The following is a 26,490-nucleotide window of genomic DNA, read 5'->3' as shown; positions in this document are numbered from 1 at the left end:
ATACTAATTACGACAGTTAGTCTGAAGACTAACGACGAAACATAATAAGACAGGTATGATAAATATGGTATGGTTCGTATAATAATTTAAGCCTCGTGGGACAATCAGTGCTGCGCAACGCGAATGTATCGTGAGATTATGCGAATCAGTGCGTCCATACAGAGTACGCGGCGCACGTGCACACATGCAAGCTACGCTGATACGTTTATATAGTTACAATACTTGTCTTATTATACTATGCTAACGATCTTAGGTAAAAGATTGATGAGTTACTTTACGTACGTTACATCAGCGTTTGTTTTGTCGGAATAACAAATTAGTTCTTCAAATTTGGCAACACCGAGAGGTTACAACTTGTCAGTGTTAAAATAAAGTACGTCATCATTTAGCTGTCATAATGTCCATCGGGGTGTACCAGTTTATAGAGTTGTGACGTAGGGTCCGATAAAGCGTCATCGGGAGTGCGCAACTCTAACATTTTCCCCGCCCCCATCACTAGAACGCGGGAACATTCTAGAACGCCCGCGACGCGATGCGCGATGAACAAAACAGTTGATCCAGCAAATGAACTTTTTATGGTGTCGAGTATAAGCCGCTCTGTCCCTTGGTCTAAGTTCGCTGTTGCTTCGTCAACTAGTAGAATCTGTGGAGTTAAAATTTAATTATTACTACAGCACCATACAACAAGTAAACGTGTAACTTGGGGGCGAATGTTTCTTAGAGCAGACCAGACATTTCTCTCACTCATCACTTCGCTTTATTATGTGAATCAACAAATATTATTTTTTAGGTGTTCTAGCTCTATCGTTGCTCAAGTTAATGAAGGCACACATTATTTAATCAGAATTTGACCGGAGACTACAAAGTACAACACAAACATTTATAAATTTACTTCGTTTGGGGCACAAATTAGCCAAAGTATGGGAAGGAGGATTAATTTAATAAGTTATGAGGAGGAGGAAGGAGGCTTAATTTTCATTATCCATACAAAACAAGGCGAAAATGGGGCCCATCGTATTCCTTTGTCGACAGCCCTAATCGACTAATATACCACATGGAACATAAGGAAAATGTTTCTGATTTCATTAACTCAATAATAATTATAATTGATACAAAGCTCGAACAATACAAAGAAAAAATCCTTTGATCTAAATTGATTAGAACCAGCGTGTTTGCCAAACCAGGGCTACCGCTCTTACCAACTCAGCTACAGATCGAGTCAAGTCAGTTGTGTTTGTTCTTTGTATAGACTCAGATTTTATAAAAATAATTTAATTGTATCGGAAGAAGAGAATCGGGACAGCAGAACTTGGTCAAATTTAATAAAATGTTATTCTTTTGTACGAAAAAACACTTTTTATTAAATTTTACCAACTTTTGCCGTTCCGATTTTTTCTTCCAATACAATAAAATGATTCTTTCATGAAACTGAGTCGATCAGTACAAAAAAAAAACTAATCAGTTTTATTCATTTTTATGGACAATTCACGCTTGACCAAAAATTGTACCTTGTCAAAACTGTTTTCACAAAAGTCTTAACAAAGTATGAATATCGTTGTAGTAAAACATCATGATAATCAATAAATATTAATTAAGTTAAGCAATTTGATTTCCAAATACTTTTGCTCTCTGGAGTACGGCTCTGGCAAGGCATATCAACTGCGCTCGGCCCCGGGACAAGTCTCCAGCAGGTGCCACCAGCCCCCCGTGGCTCACCACCGCGTCCCGCAGCCCGCACGCTTCCAAAGCGCGCCAAATTTCCGCGTCCAAGTACTGCTTCAGCGGGTCCACGTTCTCTCGAATGGAGCCCGAGAATATGAACGGCTCTTGAGGTATCATGCCGATGCGCGATCTATAAATTTTGAAAGAATAAACGTAAGCAAGCAAGCACTAGGCACTGTAAGCGAGTTTACGCACTGCATCTTATTCGTATTCGTTCCGAATCCGAGACTATGCAAATCTAGGAAACTGGGACCCACTTCGGGTGTCGCTTGTGCACCAAGTCCGATTAAATTCCGAGAAAATACGAATATTGCTTGTACACCTAGAGATAAAATGATTCCTGTGACATTTCGCGTGCTTACGCGTATTCCATTATGTTTACACATATTCAACCAATCGACTTGGAGCGGCAGGAGGTTTCCCATCACTAAATAGTTCTTGTGACGTCATAGTGGGTACAAAAAAATGTGGCACGCTTGGTTTTTATACAAATTGCTGTACTTGCAGCGTTTATCTAGATATGTCTGTGACAACACCCGCATAGAACGTCAATCTGTCGTATCCGAAACCGAACCCAAATGACGTCACACTTGTACGATTACTCGAACTTCTCGACCGGCACGCGTTACCGACCGGTTTGTGGCCTTAAACGTTATTCAGAACACAGTTATAGAATGAAAATTACCGAACGCCCAAAGCAAGAATGTAATATGGAAATCTCTTATTATTATAAATAAAGTCTAGATTTTGTTCAATTTTATTAATTTATTTCAATGCATTCATATATTTTAAGCCTTTAAAGTCTTGAAAATGCATATAACAGTATTTTTAATTTTCGTATAATCTATTTCACCGACTAACTCCGTAAACGCTGTTGGATAACGATATCGTATCCGAATCCGAATGCGAATCAAACGTTTAACTCGGAATGTTCTGAATAGCTCGGAAAGCGCCCTTCAATTCGAGAACGATATCCAATTGAACGATTCGGTTGAAATATCGAAGAGTTCTGAATCGGGGTGCCGATACGAATCGGACGTTAGTGCGCAAACGTTGGTTCCTGAGGTAGTTGCGGGGTGTAGGAGGAGTGACAGTTTACGTAACAGTTATGTCGTGCTGCACACGGGATAATTAAAAAAAAAATTCTGACGCTATTCTATAACTTCACCAGCTCCCTTTACTTTACCTTTCAAAACCGGAACGCAGTAATGCTCATATTACTGCTTGGTGGCAGAAATAGTAGGTAAGGTGGCAGTACTTAACTGGACGAACTTTTAAACGCCCTTGTGAAACAGTTCGTCGAGGGAAGTATTGCCACCTTACCAATTTCTGCCGCCAAGCAGTAATGTCAGCATTACTGTGTTCCGGTTTTGAAGGGTGCTGGTAAAATTACAGGCAATTGGGACTTGTCAACTTATGTCTCAAGGGGATGGCAGCAGTGACAGTGCGTCTCAGACCGTTGCGATTTAAACCTGTGAGTGGCACTGCAACTGTTATGGACAGGCGTGTAGCGTACCATCAGACGCACGACTTGTACCTCCCGACACTTGATATTATAAATAAAACTTTCATAAGGAGCTCTACTGCTACTAAAATTCCAAAATTGAACTCACCTCAGAGCCCGCAAATGTATAGCGGCGAGATCGACGCCGTCGACTAAAACGCGTCCCCTGGTGGGCGGGACTAGCCGCAGCACGGCGTGCAGCAGCGAGCTCTTGCCCGCGCCTGTTCGCCCCACTACACCTAGCTTCTCGCCGGGAAAGCTCGAGAATGTCACGCCTTGCAACGCCATAGAGCCGTTTTCGCGACCGCTGCACACGTCATATTGCATATGATATATCAATAGATAGATTTTAATATAGCGGCTTATCTCAAAAAAAGTATGCCACTATACGCACACAAGACGCGCACACACTCAGCCGAGCATTAGGAAAACCCCGTATCGCGGGTGCCATGCACTCACACATAGACAACCACACATTACACCCAAACTCACGAGAAAAATAAATGTAGGCTATACAAATACTTATCCCGGCCCGGGAGAAATATTTGTAAGGCCTACATTTATTTCTCTCGTGAGTTTCAGTGTAATTTGTGGTTGTTTATTTATGGGCATCCGCGAGACGGGGTTTCCTTGGTGCGGGGCTATGTAGAGAGTTTCCTTAAAAAAAAAAAATATATGTAAGCAGTCTATTCATTAAATGATCACAAAGAACATAGGAGATGAAATTCGCATTGTGTAGTAACAAAGTTTCCATACAAAACTGGATTAGTTGGACACGGGCGGCGTCAGTTATATACCACTTACAGAAATGGTTTATTTTTCTTGTTTCGTGTCTTGTTATTTAATAACTTTTTTAATGCACGCTTTTTTGTAGGTCAGGATTGCACTCTTCACATCGCTTACCTTTTTTGTTATGCTTATTACTGTAGATACTTTTGTTTTTTGTTCTTTTTGAGGTGTTAACTTTTATCTTACTATTATCATAAGTTAGATATTTGAAAATTAATGTGGACAACTGTAATTGGCGCTAACTAGCGTTACATAAATACATTCAATGTAAATCGTTATTAATAGCTGTTGTTGTTCCGAATAAAATAAAATAAAATAAAAAGTACTTATTTTGTGTACTTCTTGTCGAAAACTTGGAAATCTTACCTATATTTGAGGTAAACGTCTTCAAATGTTATAACGCCCTGTGAAGGCCATCCATACGGCGGAGTTTCGCCATCTATTTTTTCACTTTCAACCTGTTATAGAAATTTGCGTTATGAAACTCTCTTCATTATACTTACTATTTAACAAAAATTTTAAAACCTAAAGGGACACTTAGAAAAAATTCCTTCGAACAGGCTGGATTCCAATAGCTGTAAAGGGACCTGGCTGAGTGAAGAAATAGGTTTCTCACAGATGGCGCTACGGCAAAAAAGTCGTTAAAAACTAAAACAAAGATCTGCAACAAACACATAGAAAAATTCGTGAGGTCCGCTGGTTCATTCCGTGACTTAGTTGGGATAGCGTCTGACACGATTTGCTAGAAGACGTTGGTACGAATCCAGCTGGATCGAAGGAATTTTTCGTAAATGTTCGATCTTTGTATTAATAATTATAACAAATTGGTGGAGTAATTTTACAAAAACACAATTGAATACCATGGTGGTGAAACATCTTGACATTCGATAAACTTAATAACCTAATGGGTCGAATGATCGAAACGACAAATCGATAGCGTATGTTTATGCCGTTAACGATTAACTTGAACTTACCTTGACGATCTAACGAAACGAGGAATCGTCTGTGTATGAGGGCCTTTAGTCTCGTGTTAATTTTAAGCGCAATACAGGGTATTAAAATCTTACATAAATCAACTGTCTTTATAATAATAAATATCATTTAACGCACACCAAAGATCGACCTCGGTAGTCCAACGGTTTGCACTGCAGGCGCTGGATGAGAAGGTCCCGGGTTCGATTCCTGGTAGGACCAATTTCCCAAGTTGTTTCTGCTCTGGGCAGCACCTTGGAGCAAATTTCGTTGCTTTTGTACTCATAATATGTTGGTGATGAGTCACACAGGGATAATAACCCTAGTACTGACTCTCACAATGTGTATAACAGTAACAAAAGTCTGTATTTTTGTCATAAGTAAGCCTTAAAGGGGCATTCATTATCCTGCATTGCAGTCCGCCTTACCGTCCGCTGCGTCATGCAGGATTATGAGGGTAGTCGCAGCATGCAAGCCGTCCTGCAATCCTGCAATGCATCCTACGAGACTCCATACGTGGGCCATACGCAGGATAGAGTATGAACAGTTTCCAGCCTGCGCTGCGGACTGCCATGCAGATAGCGATCATTTTATGAGAGTAAAAAACTTATCATTCATTCAATATCCCTAGTTTGAGTCCAGGTTATTGGTGCGGTTGAATAGCACAATATTCTTCTTCTTCTTTTAAATGTTATGGCTCCATCGAAATAATCAATGATTTTGCCAATGTCAAGTAAAAATAACTATGTACGGTAGTTTAATATTATTATAAAAATTATACAAAAAAATGGCGATTTCGCCAATGTCCTGTGAGCACAATATCATTATGAGATCTTTGATAGGTTTGATTGCATAAAACTGTTATTTTACAATATTTATAATATTGAATATTATGATATGTTTACTATCATGATATTCATATATTTTTTGTGAAAATACTCCACTAGTGTTGGCGACAGTTCTTACAGAATTTGTTTGTTTTTCTCACAGTATTTGATTTTCTCGCAGTTATGTGTTTTATACTTATATAAATGTGTGCAAAATTAATAATGAATGTTCTATGTGCTTTTATATTATACTCTGTGGAGTGATCGTAAATGTTTTGTTTCTGTTTGTATTTGTGCTGAATAAACGTGTTAGCTATCTATCTATTAGCATCATGCGTCTATTGATTTGATCGAGTATTGCTTGTTTGACAGTAATTGTTTCGGACGGATGTCGAACGGAGGACAGGAGTAGTCCCCCAGGGTTTATTGCCTCATCGCGACTACCGCTGTCACCAATTGAACTACAGACCGAGTCAGTAGATCTTACGAATTTCTCTTATGAGCTCGTTGCAGATCTTAGTATAGTATCGAGTTTAATCGGCTTTATTGCCGTAGCGCCACCTATGAGAAACTTATGAAAGTTTCTTCACTCAGCCAGGTAATTTTCTAGCTACCAAAGACTGACAAGAGATGTAGTTTTTTTCATTGAAATGTTTATTCAATTGAACATCATTATATTTTTACTACAATGATATTTATATATTTTTTTGTAAAAAATATATTCACATATTTTTTTGTAAAAAATTTTCAACAGTCTGTTATTATTATTAATACATAAATTGTTATTTTGATAAATAGCGTATGTTACCTGCGTGATGTATTCGCCGACGCGCTCGACGGCGATCATTTCGCGCTCGGTCTCCGTGAACGAGTTGAGGACGTTGCCCAGCATCGACGTCATCGACAGAGCGTATGAGATCGCCAAACCGACCAGACCTGGAAACAAGCGAAGGCTAAATACACTGGATAATTAACTACATTCCAGTTTGCATATTATAACACGCAACAAAATGATCCGACACGATCTTATTAACCAAATGTCTCCAAATGACGATATAGTCATTTCAAAGTGAAAATTTCGGTCACGCATTTTTACAGTTTGTCTATACTGATTTTTGATGAAGCAAAACCTATAAACCTATAAATTATAAATTATATATACTATAAACTATAAAGTGTTTAAGGTAGTTCTGCTTTTTTGTACCATTGATATTAACCACCTAATATAAAAAAACAATAACATCAGACAAAGTGACTATACCTGGATCAGCAGCATGCAATTCTCGCTGAAGCACCGCTAGCAACGCAGCTGCAGCGACTACGATGCTCGAGCTGGCCTGCAGCCGCAGCGATAGCCAGCACGAGGCTGCGGACGCGCACAGTGCCGCACGCTGCCACGCTTCGACCAACTCCGACCCGCGGTCACCCCAACTGCTAGCGGCACCCATCGCGCGCACTGTCGTCAGACCTGCGCATACGCATTTTGAAACAAGAATTAATATAAAATCTTTATGAATGAAAAGGTCTTGTCGCAAATTCGGAGGGGTGGTGTGTTCAAGGTTTATACGTTTATACGTGTTGGATACTAATGGATCGAATCATTTGACCCGATCACATCACGCATATATAACCCGGTTCATGATCGACCCGGGTTATCAAAATTTTTATCGATCGACCCAGGTCTAGTCGCTTGTGCACTAAGTCCGATTCGAATTCGAGGAAATACGAATATTGCTTGTACATCTAGAAATAAAATGGTCCCTGTGACATTTCGGACCGTCATTTCTTGGATTCGGAACTGGGGGGCTACTCTCGATCTCCGTCTGACATCCGTCCGAAACAATTACTGTCAAATAAGTAATATTCGTCAAAATTAAAAGACAAGTGTCCAGTATGAAGCTTCATTCGCATCACGCGTCTTTTCATTTGGTCAAGTATTGTTTATTTGGCAGTAATTGTTTCGGACGGATGTCAGTCGGAGATCGAGGGTAGACCCCCTGATACGAATCGGACGTATTGCGCAAACGCTCCTAAGCTCTCGAATGTCCGTGATATTGTTAAGGTAGTCATAATAACCGAAACCGTAGGAACATCGACAGAATCTTCAAATTATCATTTGGAAGTCCTCTCCCTGTGAACCCTTGCAAGACTAGCGGTTGTGCATTGTTACTTATTGTACAAAGGCCGCGTCGTATCTTTTAACTGGCGCGAGACGAAAGAGCTAATCACCCGGACGCTGTGAACGTACTTGAAAACTGGTCTGCGGACAGAATGACAGTGATCCGGCTCGAAGGACCAAATGTTTTGATCTTTGATCTTTGAAGGTCAGGTAAGGTCAGTAGTGCTAGCACAACAGGGCGCGACGACATAAAGCGCGATATACTGCTATTCTCGCGTAGAGAACATATCTCGCGCGCTCTGTTGTGCTAGCCTTACAGGTTCAAGTAATAGTTAAGTAGAGTAGGATGAAGTATGTTGAGTTGACGTAAACCAAAATGTCCGTAATAAGTAAATGAATTGAGTAAAAATTGTACAATACGGACTTGAACGCTTAGATAAGTATGTGGCCGATTGCTAGTACCGCAAGTTGTCAACTGCAATTATGGTCATAACGCGTGCAATACGTACGTTGGTAAGTTAACAAAAATACTGCATGGTGCAAAAATAGTACGAATATAACACGTCACATTCAGGGTTAATGAGAGGTTTTACACCCACACTACAACGACAACTAACCTTCAAGTGTGTCATTAAAATGAGCGTTGACCGGGTACTTTAAAACTTACATCACAACGACAACTAACCTTCAAGTGTGTCATTAAAATGAGCGTAGAGCGGGTTGTTTCAAATCCATATCACAACGACAACTAACCTTGAAGTGTCATTAAAATGAGCGTAGAGCGGGTTGTTTTAAACCCACGCTACAACGACGAACCTTGCAAGTGTGTCATTAAAACCGATCGTAACGTGGGTTGTTTCAAATCCACATCACAACGACAACTAACCTTGAAGTGTCATTAAAAGGAGCGTAGAGTGGGTTGTTTTAAACCCACACTACAACAACGAACCTTCCAGCGTGTCATTAAAACCGATCGTAACGCGAGTTGTTTTATACCCACACCACAACAAGAACTAACCTTCAAGTGTGTCTTAAACTGTGCGTAGAGGGTTGTTTTAAACCCACATCAGAACGACAACTTACCTTCAAGTGTGTCATTAAAATGAGCGTAGACAGGCGACAAAGTGACGCTCTGCAGACGTTTGAGCTGTCGCGATGTAACGCGGTACAATTGCTGCAACCTGTAGTATATCACTGCTAGAGGCAGCACTGCGACTAACAGCCACGGTAGGCCATACACAGACACTGCTACTGCGCCTGTTATTGGAACAGTTTTAAAAGGTTACATGACGACTTAAATTACTAAAAATATACAGGGTTTCCGGTAATTAACAGGTAAGCCTGAAATGCCTTACAACTTAATAAGTTACGTTTTAGTTTATGTCTGTTAATAAAACACAAAGTAAAATATATTATAAGTAGTACCTAAGATATGCATTTTTTTCTATAAAATAAATTATTTTTAACTTATTTTACTTATTCAACCACAAATGAATGAATTCATTGGGTTCAATATTGATGGGTCCTATAAGTTAAAAAATAAGAAAAAACGTAGGTATTTTAGGTACTACTTGGAATATATATTTCTTTGTATTTTTTAAATAGTCATAAGCTATACAGTATGGCATTTTAGGCTTATCCACTCATTAGCGGATATCCTGTATATCAATATTATATGGGATTACTTTCGTACAAAATTATATTTTTATACCCCTGATTTTATATTACTATTATACATCTTACCAATCAACGCGAAGAACTGAGCCAGTAATATATTCATAATAAACGGCAGGGAGTCGTCAACCGTGTACGTGTCTGACGAGAATCTGTTGATAATCCTTCCGGTTGGTGTGACGTCGAAGAATTTCACTTTGGCCTAAAAACAATCATACGTTAAATTAATAACAAAATACATTAAACTACAAAAGACATTGAGTTAGCTATGCTGAGCCGTAATAGTGACGAACTCTACGGACCTAGGGCCCTACTTTCGAAGCACGAAATCCGTAGTTACGACCTTTTTCCCACTATGGATGACCTACGGAACTACTCTCGAAGTCCGTCAACGAAAACACGGGCGCGTTCAAAACTGTCAAATCGCGTTGTCATACATTCTTAGTTAGAAGCCCAAATACATCGTAAGGAATTCGTGCTTCGAGAGTAGGGCCCCAGGCGTGGCGCGTAAACGCTTCTATTACAGAGGACAAATATACACCTTTTAAAAACAAGTTAAGTTGGTTATTCGTATCTAAATGTGACTACTCCATAGAAGAGTTCTTGTTAGATAGGGAGCTATAAGCAATATGGACAAATGTTCTGTCTCTCACGAACCACATACTTCCAATATACGTACAAATTTAGTAATTTTTAAGTGAGAATGCATATTTGAATTTCTATTAGAGTAGTTAATAGAGTTCATTAAAGTATAAAATTGTTATTGAGTATACATACATAAAATTAATAATTAGATTGCAATACCCTAACAGTGTTTATATGAAATACCATTCTCTGTACTCATGATGCAATAAATAAATATTATAAGATTCCGATTAATATTCAAAATTGGACATTTATAATTTGACATTTTATATATTTCATTATAAAAATATAGTGAAATAAAAATTTTATATTAATGGTTCCTCTGCGTGGATGTTAAAAATCCTTGGCAGTCACCCGTTGCACTCTTGAAGGCTGTTTCTATCTATAACTTTTGAAATAAATATTGTAAAAGAAAATTTTTTACAAATGTTTATTTACAAAGAGCAACCCAAGAGAGCAAGAGTTTCTTACTCATTCTGGTGTAGGGAATCTGTCTCATGAATAATTTTAATCAATGAAAAACAAAGATATATTTAAGATAAAATTTGAAATCGTATCTCGCAAATTTGACACTAGATGTGTCGAGTTCGTTAAATGTAAAATAAATAATAAACGCCCTTAAATTGAAGGCTTCAAAACGCGACTTAAATTCGGTATCCCTTATTGGGAATAATGTGATTATTTTAGTTTATAAACGAGTATGTAATATTGGTTCCACTCAGTATATATATTTTTTTAATTTTCAAATCGTGTTTTCTCTATTCCACAATATTTTTGAGTTATATATTTCATGTAATGTGCGATATATAAAAATAAATACGACAATGTCGTAAATATATGAAGCTAATAAGTACAAATACTATTATAATAGTAATTGGTTAAATAGTGACAAAATTAATAACCAGCAATTATCTGAGATAAAATAAAATAAATATAAACTAATAATTTGTTTAAATTATAATATATATTGTGTATTTATGGATGTAAAGTTTACGTACATGTATATACATCAATCATATTTATATTGTCATCATTTATATTTGCAAAATTTTAATTTTAATACATTTATTGTACATTAATTAGACCCGCAGAGTTTGTTTCTTCGCCATGGCTAGAGTCGGTTGGAAGAGATCTTTTCCAGAGATAATCTCACCCCTGTATAAGTCTTTTATAACGTGTTTTAATGTAGTTTCTTTGTGCATTAAATAATATATCAATTATCCAAAAAAATCAACATACCTTAACGATAACTTTCAGCAATGTCCTGTGAACTTTGGCAGCCGCCTTGACACCACCGTAAGCGAAGAGAAAGGCTCTTATGATCGTAAATACTAAATTCAAACCAGCTAGCCCAAAGTACATTTCTAGATAGAAATTGTCATTGTAAACGGTCACGTTAATTGGTGCTTGCAGAGGAGACACTGCATTACTTGTATCAGTTGATGCGTTCAGAATTGTATGTATAACATTATCTATGACGTTGAACCCATGGTCCATTAGAGTGGTATTTTCGTGAAGATCTTCCAGAGGTGTGTCAACTGAAGTGGAGTTTTTCCCTCTGCTTTTCACCCAGAAAGTAAGCCAGAGAAATGTGAAGTTCTGGGAGAGTTGCATGATGATTAGGGATAGTACAATAGAGATTGTAAGGAATATGCCCACAGCGCGGAGGTATAGTTTGATCACCCACCATCCCACTGTGCCTTGGGACATTGCTTCCTGAAAACGGAAATCAAATATTAGACATACTTAAAATTATGGGCATTCTCTGTGTTTTATTTTGACGTTATTGTAAAATCTACGGGCAAAGAACTGTTAAAATTTCTATTAGAAGTAAAATCTTACGGCGTACACAATATTTTTCCAATATCGAGGAAATCACACATTAGACTTTTAAATTAGAGATGAAACGGACATCCGGCAACTATCCGGTATCCGGCCTAATTTTATTATCCCATCGGATACCAGATAGTAGAGCAATATCCGGCCAGATACCGGATGTTTAAAACTGAGAAAAATTAACAATCAGTACGCCAAATAATTTATTTATTGATTAAAGAGAATAGTAACAATAAATAGCAAGTAAACGATCGGTGACAATCTGTTTGTTACGGGTACTGAAAGAACTATCAAGTTAGATGACGTAAATTTAGTAGGTACTCAAATTTCAATAAAGGCAAATTATGGCGGATTGAGACCGGTTTTTCTGCATTAAGTGCTAAAGTCGGTTTTGGTAGCGCTTTACGTTGTCGCTCAAAATCGGCAAGATCTTTGAGGTCCTCGGAAACATAATGCCCCAGATATTTAAAAACTTTAATTCATTTAAGAGGGGTATTATTTAGTTTTGATGAAAGGTTCATGGTTGATATGACTTCCTCGGGGCTCAAAGATCATATACTAGCTATTCTTCACGTTATTAGTCAAGGCATGATCACAGTACTACGCGCTAATGTCAAGCAGGTGTCGGATAGAGAGATATCCGGTATCCTGCCAAATCACTATATGTACGTTTCATCTCGAATTTAAATAATTAAATTAGTTTGTAGTGCTGAACTAAGAGACAAGAAAAACACAAGTGAAACCGTTAATGTGATTCGGTATTCGGAAAACACGTACTTCATCCTCTAAACTGTTTCGGCTGATAGTATCCTGATTGTCTTTTGGTTTCTCGATAGGCCGCGCGGGTTCTTCGCCTATCGACTCAGTTTCGCTCGGCAGATATTCTTCATTGTCGTTCAGTACCACCTCTGGAGGACCTGCGATACCACAAATCAGATTTGACTACATGTACATTCACATATCGACGAATTCGGTGGTCTGTTTGAGAAATGAACTTTTCTAAATCGGTTCTGATGTGTGCACGCTCCAAGCGACGTGTAGGCATTGAAGCGCTGAACAGGCGGGAGTTGCACTACTTGACTTATTATACTATTTGTATGCGAAGGAGGTATGAAATAGACTTGTGCCTGATCGGCCCCTTAAAAAAACGACCCTAGTTACTTCAATCGGTCAACTGAACTAGGTCGGCCTTCTATTTCATTTAGTTAATCTAGTTCCTTAGCTTGTCTTGTCCCTAGCGGCAGTTTTTTTAGGGGCAGCTCCATTTCTTTCTACATTAGTTTTGGTTATAGTGACCCTCCCTACCGACCCATACGAGAAGGGCACTATAACCTGTGCGTGCACAGGAAACTTATAAGTTCAGGTTCTGACCACAGGTCAGCCAGAATTGTCACAGACCTCTTTTACTTGACTTCATCCGGTCCTCGAAAGGCTAGTGCAGTAGTTTTTTATAACATCAAGTGACGGGACGAATTAGTTGTGCGCCTGATGGCAAGCTACTCGCCTGCCCATAACAGTTGCAGTGCCACTTATAGCTTTAAATCGCAAACGTCTGAGGGGCACTGCCATTGCGCTCGACACCCTGACATAAGTTGACAAGTCCTATGTGCCTGTAATTTCACCAGCGCTCTTACCCCTCAAAACTTACCTGGACGAACTTGTTCACAAGGAGCTCTGCTGCTACAAAAATTTATTATTAACTGTTTTACCAACGGAAACTCACAACGAAACTAACGACTTTGATTTAGTAAATTAATCTATATAATTATTATAATAGCTAACCATAAATCTTTACTTGAACACTCATGGTACAGATAATATAGATGAGGTTGTGATCGTCTGAGCGTATACCGGTAACTTACCCTGTGTAATGACTTCTCCATCCCGTAATAACATAACGGTACTAGCCCGAGCGAGATGTCGAGACGAATGCGAGACCAACACTCTAGTAGTATGCCTCAGCAAACCGAATATGCATTTTTGCATTATATGTTGAGCTACGACGCCATCCAATCCGGAGAAAATGTCATCTAGTAGATAAACTAAAACAAAATTTGATAAATAACCATTTAACAATTCTTCCAAAAGATTTGACAACTTAAGGGAATAGGCGCTGTTAAATTGTCAAGTTGTTTGAAGGCAATGACTTTTAAAGTTTAGACATTACCTACCTTGCTTTTCTTGATAGACAGCACGAGCGAGAGCAATGCGCACGCGCTGTCCACCGCTCAACGTACAGCCTCCTTCGCCCAAGTACGCGTTCCATCCCACCACGTTTAAGTCCTCTGAAAAAAGAAAATGTATGTTCAGATTGAGATTGCTGCGATTAATTACTTTCTCTGGGTGCGGATTCAGAACATTAGTGAATAATAATGGATTAATAAATAATTACCAGTGAGAGCACAAGCTTCGACAACATTGTGGAACTTCACTTCTTCGTATGGTTTCCCAAACAAAATATTATCGCGGATGGTGCCACGGACAAGCCACGGCTTTTGCGACACGTATCCAAACCCTAAAAAAAAACAACTTATTAAAAACAACACACAACACAAAAACAAATTAAAAACAAAGTAATTATTGACGCGTGAAGGGTAATCAGGGCATCCTAAGATCATTAGGGTATCATCAGTACAACAAACGTTCTTCTAATTCGCTCTTGTAACCTGATCTGTTTTATAAACATTTGAAATATTATAATTATTAATGCTAAGACCGAACACAAAGAAATATTCCTTATATTTGACAGAATCCGCAACGGACAGGTGCTGATGAAATGACAGACACATGGAACTTGTCAACTTATGTCTCAGGGTGTCGAGCGCAGTAGCACTGCCCCTTAGATCTGCGGTTTAAAGCTCTGAGTGACACTCACTGCAGCTGTTATGGACAGGCGTGTAGCTTACCATTAGGTGCACGACTTGTTCGTCCTGTCACCTATTATAATAAAAAAAGCGAATCTGCGTTTGTATGCCAATCAAGGGCATAGCTGCTACTTAACCTACAGATCGAACGAGCAGACTGTAAAAATTTTTCAGTTTTAACGACTTTTTTGCAGTAACGCTACCTGTAAGAAATCTATGAAAGTTTTTCTTCAACTACATCCGTGGCCGAACGGTTACCATGCTGGTCTGCCACGTAGAGGTCCCGGGTCGGGAGAAATATTTGTATGGCCCACTTTTATTTTTCTCGCGGTTTGGGTGAAATTTGTGGTTGTCTATGTGTCCATGGCACCCGCGACACAGGGTTTCCCTAGTGCGAGGCTATGAGTGTGTGCGTTATTTATTATTTATTTTTTGTATTTATATTTATTAATTGTCACATGTACATAGTCAGGTGTTACAAATGTGTTACATTACGATTAGAGTGTAGTATATGACCCTGAATAGGGCACTGCAAGTCAAGATAATAAATAGAATATAAGAAAATATAATGAAACAAAAAAAAAAAAAAAATTTGAATAGGAATTGAGAGGCGTAAATAAAAAATGTCAAAATTTAAAATTGACGTCAAAACGATTTTTAGAACTTTTTCACTTCAAGTTTCCTGACATTGGCATACAGACGCAGGTTTGAGTCCCGTTACTTCGAAGGCATTTTTCTTTATATTCGACCTTTGTGTTAATAGTTATAACAAACTAGAATATTAATTGACCCGTGACACAGGTTTTCCCTAGTGCGGGGCTATGTTGAGTGTGTGCGTTATTGTGCGTTAATTTCACAAAAAATACCATAATACTTAACAAAGTCAATATCACATTTCAATATTGATGTTGGTGAAGGCTTTTTTAAAATACACAGTAAGTTAAAGAACATGGAAATATTTGCAATACTAACCGTTTAAGTTCTCAGGTATTTCAATATCACCACTTTTCTTTACCATATCACCAATGATAGCGAGGAGCAATGATGTTTTTCCGCTTCCAACACTGCCAGTAATTCCTATCAGCTCACCTTTACCGATTTCTAGACTAATATCTTTCAAGGTAAAAGGCTCATCCTGCACAAGAACTTCAGCTGAGGACGCGGAATCTCTTCGCTGGATGGACAGTCTCTTTTTAGACTTTCCTTTGTTTTTTCTTGTCTTCTGCTGCTGTGGTTTTTTTCGCACAGACGGGTTGGCCCATGCGAACGAGGCGTTCTTGAATATAATGATTTTGTCCTCGTCGTGATTTGTATTGACCCTGTCATAATATTCTTCCGGGTCCATATCTGGAAGCTAAATTAATGTTGTAAATTTTGTTGGACAGCACTTTACGAACTGTATGTATTTCGATATTTAATCAAAATCGGTGTAGGTATTAAAATTAAAAAGATAAAACTATAGAAAGATTAGTAACTTGTTGCCTAAGAACGATGGAACACAGAATATTAGGTGTAAAGAGCATGGATAGAATCCGGAACAGCATAATCGATGTTGGGAAAAGGATTGCCAGGCTGAAATGGGACTGGGCTGGACACGTCTGTCGCATGCACTCACAGAAATGGGTTCATACAGCCACTTGGTGGCTGCCGGGGAACGGCCAGCCACGACGAGGCAGACCAAGGAGATGGCGGAACGACTTGGACGCATATGTAAGGGATGGGTCTAACATTGCGTCAAATAAGGAACTGTGGAAGACAAGAGGAGAAGCCTTTGCGCAGTCGTGGGATACAGTAGGCTAATAAAAAATAAAAGTAACTTGTAGCGTGTTGTACAGCCTAAAGATACATAGCTTTATATATAATTTAAAATAATGATAGTTTCTACAGCTATGTAGTTAAATGTACTATTAGGGTCAATTTATATTGCCACCGAAATGAATGGAAGCGAATTTTTGTAACAATATTGTACATTGTGGTCAATTGTGTAACGTAAATACGAGTCAAAATCTTCCGCGGAATTCTCGAGATTTTGACTCGTAACTAGTTTGTACGTTACACAATTTACCATAAGGTTCATTATGCTATGTAAAATGTCGTTACAAAAATTCGCTTCGATTCCGTTCCGCCGCAATATAAATTGAGCCTAAGGGATAAAAAAACTAACGACTCTGTACAAAAAAAAAAATTGCCTGGTGTATTAAGTGAGATAAATCAGCTGACGTTGTTTGATTAATACTCACATCCAATAGTTTCTGAATGCGTTTGACAGAAACCCATGCCTCCGTCAATCCATTCAAAACCCAAGGAAACGCGTTGAGGGGCGCTATCAACATATTGATCAATGCCACAGTGGTGAATACCTAGAAAATAATAAAATCATGTGACTGGTTATTTAGCAAAGTTTTTCTAAACCATTACACATTCCCTGACGATTTTGTTATTGTAGCATCCTATAGCCACACGGTATCACTACCGTGCAGCTGTTTACATCCACCTATTTAAAAAATTGTAGGCGCTGTGCGGCGACAGTAACCGTCTACGTATAAGCCCGTTAAAGGGATTTTTTTTACGACACCAAGTGACAGGCCGGACAAGTCGTGGACTTAGTGGTACCCGACATGCCTGTCCATAACTGTTGCAGTGCCACTCAAATCGCAAGGATCTGAGGGGCAGTGCCACTGCGCCCGTCACCCTGAGGCATAAGTTGACAAGTCCCATGTGCCTGTAATTTTACCAGAACCCTTACCCTTCTAAACCGGAACGTTTTTGAGAGGTAAGGATTCCTTGCGGTAGAAATAGGTAAGGTGGGAGTACTTTCCTGGACGAACTCTTTCACAAGGTCTACTGCTACTAAATTAATTAAATAGGTTACATTTAAGAACCACTATTAAATGTTTTATTTTGGATAAAAATGAAAAAGGGGATTAACGTACTGTGGGAGCATCGAGCGGTTCTCCACGTAACGCGTGCGTGCCGAGTGTAAGTGCGGCCACTAGGACTGGTGTCGTTGCCCACAAAACCACACATATCGCGTCCAGATACTTTCTACCGCGTAGATATCGCAGCTCCAGACCGCGAGCCTCTGTAATACAAAGTTCGTGTTTTCGATTTTGCTTTAAGTTGAGCCCATTGCAACAATCTATAATAAACTACGCCTTGGTGCAAACTCTTGTACATTGGTAATGTATATTAACAATTAAAAAGCGGTTCTTTGTCATTATAAATCTTTGCCTTATTTCCACTTGCATATCAATCGTAACAAAGATTTTTTGACATAGGCTGTCAGCGCTAGTACCACCTATAATGTAGGTATATAATAGAGGTATATATTCTTTTTTTTTATTAGACCTAGTGACTGGACGAACAAGTGACTGATGGTAAGGTCAGTCTATAGCAGTTGCAGTGCCACTCAGATCTTTAAATCACAAGGATCTGAGAGGCCCTGCCACAGCACCCGTCACCTTGAGACAAGTTAACAAGTCTCATGAGCTTCTAATTTCACCAGCACCTTTATCCTTTAAAACTGGAACGCAATAACGCTGCTTGGCGGCAGAAATAGCTAAAGTGGCAGTACTTCCCTGGACGAACTCTGTGACAGAGAGCACTACTGATAGTACATTATTCGTGAACCTAAATTCGCGTGACAGACAAAGAACTCTAAAGCAAATGATAATAATGTAAGATTACATACTTTATGCGAAAACAATTTAGATAAACTGTATATGATTCGGAATGAGTCATATGTACACCCATCTGTACATATGTACCATATCGAATCATATGCACGAAAGATAAAATTACTTAATTATATGTATAATAATAATAATTACATTTTGTTTGCAATTCACGCGTGTTTAAGGCAGCGCTGCAGTGTACAAATGTGGTACTATTTTACCTAAATTCAGTCCCTATTCGTATAAGTAAATAAGCTCAAACTCACCTGAAATTTTATTAATAAAATAATCTTCCCACACGTGTACTTTGACAGTTCTGATGCCTTTCAACATATCACTAATCAAGCTGACACGCGTGTCTTTATGCCTCATCAATTCTGTGCTGAGCTGGCCGATTTTGTTTGCTATTACTCTGTTAATAGGAATCAATATGACTGAGAATGCAACACCGGCTAGGAATGAAATGCCCACTTGTTGGTATAGCAAAAACAAGGTGATTAATAACTGAAATTAACAGCGAAATTACACAATGTTAGCTTTTATGAATTACATTATTATTTTAGTGAAAATTAGTATCTAAAAACGCATATCGCCTCTACGCGTATTAGACCCTTCTACTTCCCTGTTCTATAATAGATAGAGTCACATAAAATATGAGATAATAAATAATGAATAAATATTAAACAACACAACATACATTGCTTTTTTTATAATACTAAGCGACGGGACGAACAAGTCGTATGCCTGGTGGCAAGCGACAGGCCAGTTCCTAACAATTGCAATGCCACTCAGAGCTTTAAATCACAAAGAGATGAGGGGCACTGCCACTGCGCCCGACACCTCTGAGACGCAAGTTGACTACTTCCATGTGTCTGTAATTTCACCAGCACCCTTACTCTGCTTGGCGGCAGAAATAGGTAAGATGGCAGTACGTCCCCGGACAACTCTTTCACGAGGACCTCTACAGCTGCACTGATGTCAAAGTAAGTAACTAAAGCACTTGTGTTACGGAAGTCGGAAACAGCGACGGTTTCACAAACATCTAGGCCCAAGACAATACAGAAATGCTAGTTTTGTACCTTGATCGAACACGGGACCTCTGTGATGGCGACACCATGAATACCGGTGTGCATGCCACTCGACCACGGAGGTCGTATATAACCAGAAATAGAGACGAAATGTCATTTAATTTGTTTGAAAACTATCTGCGCTCCGATTGGCTAGCCCGAGTTCGAAACAATTGACGGGTGTCATCATTGACCTTTTAGTAGGTCAATGGGTGTCGTCAACTGTTTCACTTCAAATCGACCAGTTAACTTGAGCTTTGCTATAATGGACGAAAATTGCAAAATTACATATTTAATATTTAATTACCGATGAAATGTGATTCAGTTTGTTTTGTAATTAGATGTTTTGCTGTTTTTCCTACACCACCGAATAGAACAGCACGCCATTGTTAGAGATATTATCTTTATTACAATAAATACAGAATATTTTTTGGAATATACGGAGACGTACACAGAGGTCAGTAGTTGGCATGTCTATATTTCAGTGCAAACGAGAGTTGATATTTATAAGAGCTGTATCGCTAATGTGTTACCAGGAATATATGACCCTTATTTCGTCTCTATTTCTGGTTATATATTCGATGCGAACACCAAATGTCACACCATAGAAACCTCAATTTCAAAGTGGTTGTAGTGAAAAAATAAATTTCTAAACAAGCACTCAGAAAAAAATCGTAAGGTCCGCTGGTTCGTTCCGTAGCTTAGTTGGCATAAGGTCTAGCACGGTTTGCTAGAAGAGTCGGTTCGATCCAGCCGGATTGAAGGAATTTTTTGTAAGTGTTCGATCTTTGATGCTTTGTTATTAATAATTATAATAGTGAAGTAATTTCACAAAAAATAATTGAATATCATGGTTCACACACATATATACATACATTCAATAAAAACTTGTATCTAGTTTAATTTTCTACTTATGAATTTTAATTTATTGTTGGTAATCTTAATTTTCATTGTATTATACTAACCTTGTTTCTAAGGTTTTTTACTAACAAATGTGGATATTTGTTATTTATCCGATATAAATTATTAATATTATTATAAAATCTATCTATCTCTATATGGTGTTGTCACATACCTGAAGTGGAATACTCCAAAGTGCATGAAAACTTGGACACGAATTCACAATTCTATCCGTATCAGTAGACATGAAATTCGTTATCTCGCCGACTGAAAAGGCCTTAGTAAGTTCGGTGGATGTGACACTGAGAGTTTTCCTTAATATCGTGGCGACAATGGCTCCTCTCATCTTGAGACCAATGAGCGACATGAGCCAGTTGAAATGGACATTGAATAACGTAGATATTAACGTGGCAGCTAGGAGACCTGCTGCGTAGGAATACCTAAAAATGTTCATTCCTTAAAGACCAAAAATAATAAAGACAAAATTTTTTTTCTCGGATCTAAATAGCGTATATTGTTATTTTCAAACAAACTTATGTTTCAGGTTATTTACAGGTACCACTCAACCACAACCGTGGAACCTATAAACAGCCTGAAACTTGAAAATTGGTTTCTTTAAAGAAAGTATACGCGATTTAGATCCGAAAAATAAATATATAATAATAATTAATATATACAATAATAATAAAAACAAAAAGTAAAACATGGTGATATTCAATAAACTTAAGTTGCAATTATTAAAGCGACATCTCTACTCAGCTGTCGGTACCTGCAAAGGTACCTGGTTGAGTGAAAAAATAGATTTCTCACAGATGGTGCTAAAACCAAAACAAAGTTTCGCAACAAGCACATAGAAAAATTCGTATGTTCTGGTAGTTTGATGCGAAGCTCAATTAAATTATCCTATCAGTAATTTTTCAAAAATGCTCCTAAGTTTCTGGATTTTTCTCAAAAACTGTCTTTATACATGACACAGTACAGTACAGTAACAGATACTCACCCTAAATGGAGATCAATAGTGGTATCTTCAACAAAAGCAACTAGTCTATTCAGCAACATAGGGCCAGCAAACCCAGCCATATCGGAAACAAGTTTCAGCAAACCAATGCTGTAGAATTGTACAGCAAAACAGCTGTGCAGAGCTCTAAGTAGAGATACATTTTGTCTCCGCGGGGGCCGTACTAGAATACGTGATGTTGGTGTTACGGGCGTCGAGGCTTGAGGAATTGATTCACCAACTGCGCCGTATCCTGTGGTAATAGTAGTTCAAGTTCGACACGGAATCACATTATGGCGGCCAGAAAAATCTTTATGTCAATGTAATAAGAGCGAAATGACGTTATTCAATTCGCGTCGGCGGCGGTCCCAGCAGAAGCGAAACGCACAACGTCTTTTTCTCTCTTATTGTATGGTTTAAAGCTGGTTCTGACCGGCTCAAGCCGATACCCGGTTAATAACTGTGCTGACTCCTTTATTATGCCAAGCATATTTAGACACTCAAATTATATAAAAGGAAGATCGTCAACATTGATATTTATCGAATCGTGTGAAGTTTTGCCAAAGTCACAAAAGTTTTTTATTCTTTTCAAGATAATGGAGACTCACTTATCTTTAAAGAAGAACAATTGATTTTTTCGTAACATATGTTTATACAATATTACGTTATATTATAAATAGTAAATGTAGAATAATAGTGCATGCATCAACATTTTTATTGCTTTATTGTTTTTGTAATTAACTTATGATGATAAGTTATTCATCATCGTTAACCCATAATAAATCCCACTGCTGAGCACGGGGTTCTTTAAGAAAAGAACTTAGTGCACAGTCTACCAGCTGGCCCGTTGTGGTTAGGGGACTTCACACGTTATCCAAGTGTCGTGAACCTTATTCGGTGTGCAGGTTTTATCACTATGTTTCCCGTCACCGTTAATAAAGTAAATATTTACAAATGCATGTAATTTAGAAATTAAAGCAGCAACCGTGCTCCCCCTAGGGTACCAACGCTAATAAAATTAAAGTTATTTATTGGATAAAAGTATACAAACATTGAAATAAAATAGACCTGTACAAAAGAATGCATTTGTAGGTAAAATTTACCTGTTGTGATGAATGGCTCATGAGGCACTTCAGTAAATTGCTGGTAGTGATCAATGTTGCCAATCAATGCTCTGTCCATCCGAGCTGCTACATAGGAGCAGCGGTACCTTCCAGGAATGTCAAATAGCTCCTCTAGATCAGTTAGCTTGTTTGCTAAACCTGAAAATGGTAGAGATGGTTTTTTGTTTTCAATTTTTATTTTTTTTAATAGATTTGGTACAGCAACCATACAGTGCTAAGAACAAAAACAAATATTGCTTTTTAAAGTTCATAAGTTCATCTCATATGTGAATGAATATAAAAAGTGTCAAACTCTGAGAGAAAATAAAATTTAATAGATTTGTACCCTGAGGGCGCATTTATTCGACTTGAATCATCGCGCTCGCCCCGCGCGGAGACCGCGTTGCCACAGCGCGGAGAATGCGTTGCCGCCGCGCAGTGACCGCGTGAATCTAACTGTCATTGCAAAATACGCTCTATTCATTTAACATTTGCGTTTTAATTTAAATGAGCGTCACGGGCGCGCGAGCGAGGCCGGCATGAATTTGGTCTACGCCCGGTGACTGCGTAGCGACCGAGTGGCAGCCGGGCTGCGGTTGTATTATTCAGAGTAATTTAAATATTGTTAGTAAACAGAATTTAAATTCGCCATTAATCTACATGAAAGCGTGGTCACTGGGCGGTCGCCGCGCGAAAACTTTCGCGTCATGTAACTGAGCGTTTAGGGCGGCATCAAATTAGACACTCCTCAACTGCGCCACTACTAATTCTCATATAATATTTAGAAGTGCAGCTGAAGCGTCAGAGTCGCGACAATTTTGCAGTCTAGACATTGCATGAAAATTAGTGGCGCGGTAACAGCGCCATTGCAGCGCTTCCACGAGTGTCTAATTTGAAGTCGCCCTTTGATTTATTGGTGATATTAACTTATATTAACATGATACATTCTTTGCATGGAATACTATTGCGAAAATCAAATACTTTACAATTGTAAAATACCTTTCTCAAGTAGTGGATTGACCCATGAAAATATTAGTTTGTTGAAACACCCTACGCCTTGCATTGCAGTTCCTAGCACTCCTTCATCCACATGTGGGAGAAGTGGAGTGTATTCACTCTGAAAGACATTTATCATTTTTGAGTCATGATTATTATGTCCGCTTTAAGGCTGGCTCTAACTGCCGTACTGGAAAGCACAGGACATTAAATTTATCAACATATTTTATACTAATATTTATAATAATTAAGGTATTAATGCTCTGAAACCGACTCAGTTTTAATGCTCGAGAGACTCTGCGTCTCTCGAGCATTAAAATTTATAAGGAGAGGTATTGTTCATAGATTGTCATACTACAAGATTTCAAACAATGTCAAAAAGTTTCGTGAACCTTTCCAGACATGCAGTATTCACCACAATGCCATGACAGCAGCTATAATTAGAAAACTACATTTAACTGCACTGATGCAACATGACTCAGTGATGCAGACCTCTACAAAGAATCAAATTAAATGTTTATTCATCATATAGTCTTTATTGCAAATATTCAAAAGACTTCACCATTATGTCACACACCAACTTCAAAAAAGTCACAAGAAAAAAATTATAATATTTTGGGTTTTGTTAAAGGCATGTAAAGAATTTTTTCTGCTTTGCAACAGTCAATTTCCAGTTAGCTAAAGTCATTTTAAACAACTGATCAGTAAATATTTTAAAATATAACTGTTACATTTTTACTTAGACAGTAACACCTAGGTTCATGAGAGCCTGGTAGGTTGGTCGCAAATTTAAAATTTTGCGCTTATGTGCCTAGACATGATTAGTTACACTGTTATGTAGGCAAACATGATATGTGATTGCAAGACATGATTTTGGTTGCGGGAATTCTCATTGGAAAACTAACCATTCTGTAAAAGAACAGATAATTACCAGTCCTTTCTTTTGGTTTGACTCAATTTGGCTTGATCTTAGTGATGATGTTGATGTTATTTTACTGATATTAATATTCTATTCTTTACAATAAATATACTTTATTCGAAGTACTCACATGTGTGTGCTGAGACCCGACCAGGCAAGGAGAATAAAAGGTTGGCCTAGAGTGACTTGAAGGGATGAGAGTGAAGAGATACACTCCATGGCAGCAGAGTGTGGCAATGTCAAAGCCAATAATTGATCCATTTCTAATATTAGTGCGCAGTGCCACTGAAGTGAGCAATGCTGATATAAACCACAGGACTAACTGAATGAACGGGCCTCGCGAACTAGCGCCAAGTCGATGCTTCAGTGCTAACACATACCCAAAGTGCACAACCCAAGCTAAACTTGCAGAACCTGCTGTAAAGTAATCAACTGGGTACAAAATGAAATCTTTTTTCGTAATGAATATGTATAACTCTATGATTGGTATAAAGACCAGTGCTAATGTAACAAAACTACGAATAACTATCACATGCTCCTGCGCCTTCTCCCTGATCACCCAGTCCTTTCTGTATCCAACAAAGAAACCTGACACTATAGCTATGATAAAATAGACTGGTATTTGTAGGAATAACTCCTGGAAGCACCCGCCAAAGTCTTTGTCCACATCGTTCCATGGTTGCAGGCCTGCCGGCCCGCACATATCCTCCCATTTCCATTGTATGTCCATAAACCGCGCCATATCCAATTGACACTGTCTAACGGTCACAAAACATCACTGTTGTGTCACTGCATGAATGAGTTTGTCACTGATTAGATATTTTTCTTTGTCAATCTATTACAATCGATTACTTTACGCCAGTGCAATGTAACTAAGATAGGCAAGTCAATAGTCAACATAACACTATGATTTCTGTAGGTATGTCTTGGGTGTGGAATTTGTTACCTCAGTTTTATTGTAAGTTGAAGTCAACATTGACCCACTGTTTTTTGCCTAGTCCACATACGCATAAAGAGGGTACAAAGTATCTCTTATTTTGTGATCCACATCTTCCAAGCAATTCCGCGAAACCGCAACACGTCAGGTCAAATTGACATTTGACAGTTACATAGACAGTTTTTTTTTTGGCCTTTCGCGGTCAGCGTTGAAGCCAATTACAAGATAAATTAACTTCATTTAAAAACAGGGAAACCTTTTCGTATGTTAAGGAATTTTGGAAACGGATTTAGGAAAAAAACGGGTCGGGAGAGGAATTTCATGTTAGGAAATTTGTAGAACAGACAATAAATAATATTATATTAATGATATAGGAACCGTCTAAATTTTTATATTGTTTTCCACAATAAAGTTACATAAATACTTATAAATATGTGAATCATTACATGATAACAGTACCGAAATGGACGTAGAAAGAGGTATACCTGATTGGATAAGATTTTGGAAGAGTAAGGAATAATCATATTTAGGGCAGTTTGAAAATATGTGGTCCAAATCTCTAACTTGGCCACATTCGCATAAATCACTATTAACGATGTTCAATTTCGCAAGGTGTGCAGGAGTACAAAAATTTTGAGAGCCGGGGTTATGTGGGACTGGTAGCAGCCCGACCGCACTAAGCCCCCGGAGTGTTCCTCCTCTCCGCTGTAGGTGGGGATACGGGTACGCTGTTGCACTCTTCCGCGCCCCCACCAGCGGCTGGCCGCGCTCTGCGCAGCCCCTCCCCGAGAAGGGAGACACATCGGACCCCCGACTACGAATGTAAGGCTCGCCGAACACCCGACGAGCCTTCCATCCCGGGCCCCTTTATGCTGGGCAACGAACCCCCCGAGTCCGCTACCCAGGGGCCATGGGGGGCCAGGACAGCATCAACTCAACTGTGAA

General features: G+C 38.6%; 1 protein-coding gene across 1 annotated transcript; it reads right to left on the bottom strand.

Annotated features, from left to right (window-relative positions):
* Positions 1–326: 326 nt before the first annotated feature.
* On the bottom strand, positions 327–25,603 carry LOC113226948 (multidrug resistance-associated protein 7). The gene is made up of 22 exons (XM_026459765.1): positions 24,739–25,603; positions 23,693–23,810; positions 22,694–22,852; positions 21,594–21,843; positions 20,769–21,033; positions 18,893–19,130; positions 17,886–18,034; positions 17,193–17,312; positions 15,925–16,306; positions 14,481–14,603; positions 14,260–14,373; positions 13,951–14,130; positions 12,866–13,005; positions 11,492–11,968; positions 9,677–9,809; positions 9,017–9,190; positions 7,076–7,282; positions 6,623–6,750; positions 4,382–4,473; positions 3,336–3,533; positions 1,621–1,852; positions 327–643 (listed from the first exon to the last, which is right to left on the bottom strand). The coding sequence occupies exons 1-22, from the start codon at positions 25,348–25,350 to the stop codon at positions 386–388; spliced, it is 4,749 nt and encodes a 1,582-aa protein (XP_026315550.1). The 5' UTR covers positions 25,351–25,603; the 3' UTR covers positions 327–385.
* Between the last annotated feature and the right edge of the window lie 887 nt (positions 25,604–26,490).

This window comes from Hyposmocoma kahamanoa, unplaced genomic scaffold, assembly GCF_003589595.1.
Source record: "Hyposmocoma kahamanoa isolate Upper Pololo Valley unplaced genomic scaffold, ASM358959v1 202, whole genome shotgun sequence".
Lineage (NCBI taxonomy): Eukaryota > Metazoa > Arthropoda > Insecta > Lepidoptera > Cosmopterigidae > Hyposmocoma > Hyposmocoma kahamanoa.
This window is presented reverse-complemented; position numbering and strand designations above follow the sequence as displayed.

Excerpts from the sequence above, each read along its gene's own strand:
- LOC113226948 (XM_026459765.1), bottom strand. The coding sequence starts at position 25,350 with ATGGCGCGGTTTATGGACATACAATGGAAATGGGAGGATATGTGCGGG. Across the intron at positions 17,313-17,885 it reads AACCGCTCGATGCTCCCACA|GTATTCACCACTGTGGCATT; the intron begins GTACGTTAATCC and ends ATTATTTTCTAG. Across the intron at positions 11,969-12,865 it reads GAAACAGTTTAGAGGATGAA|GAAGCAATGTCCCAAGGCAC; the intron begins GTACGTGTTTTC and ends TTCCGTTTTCAG.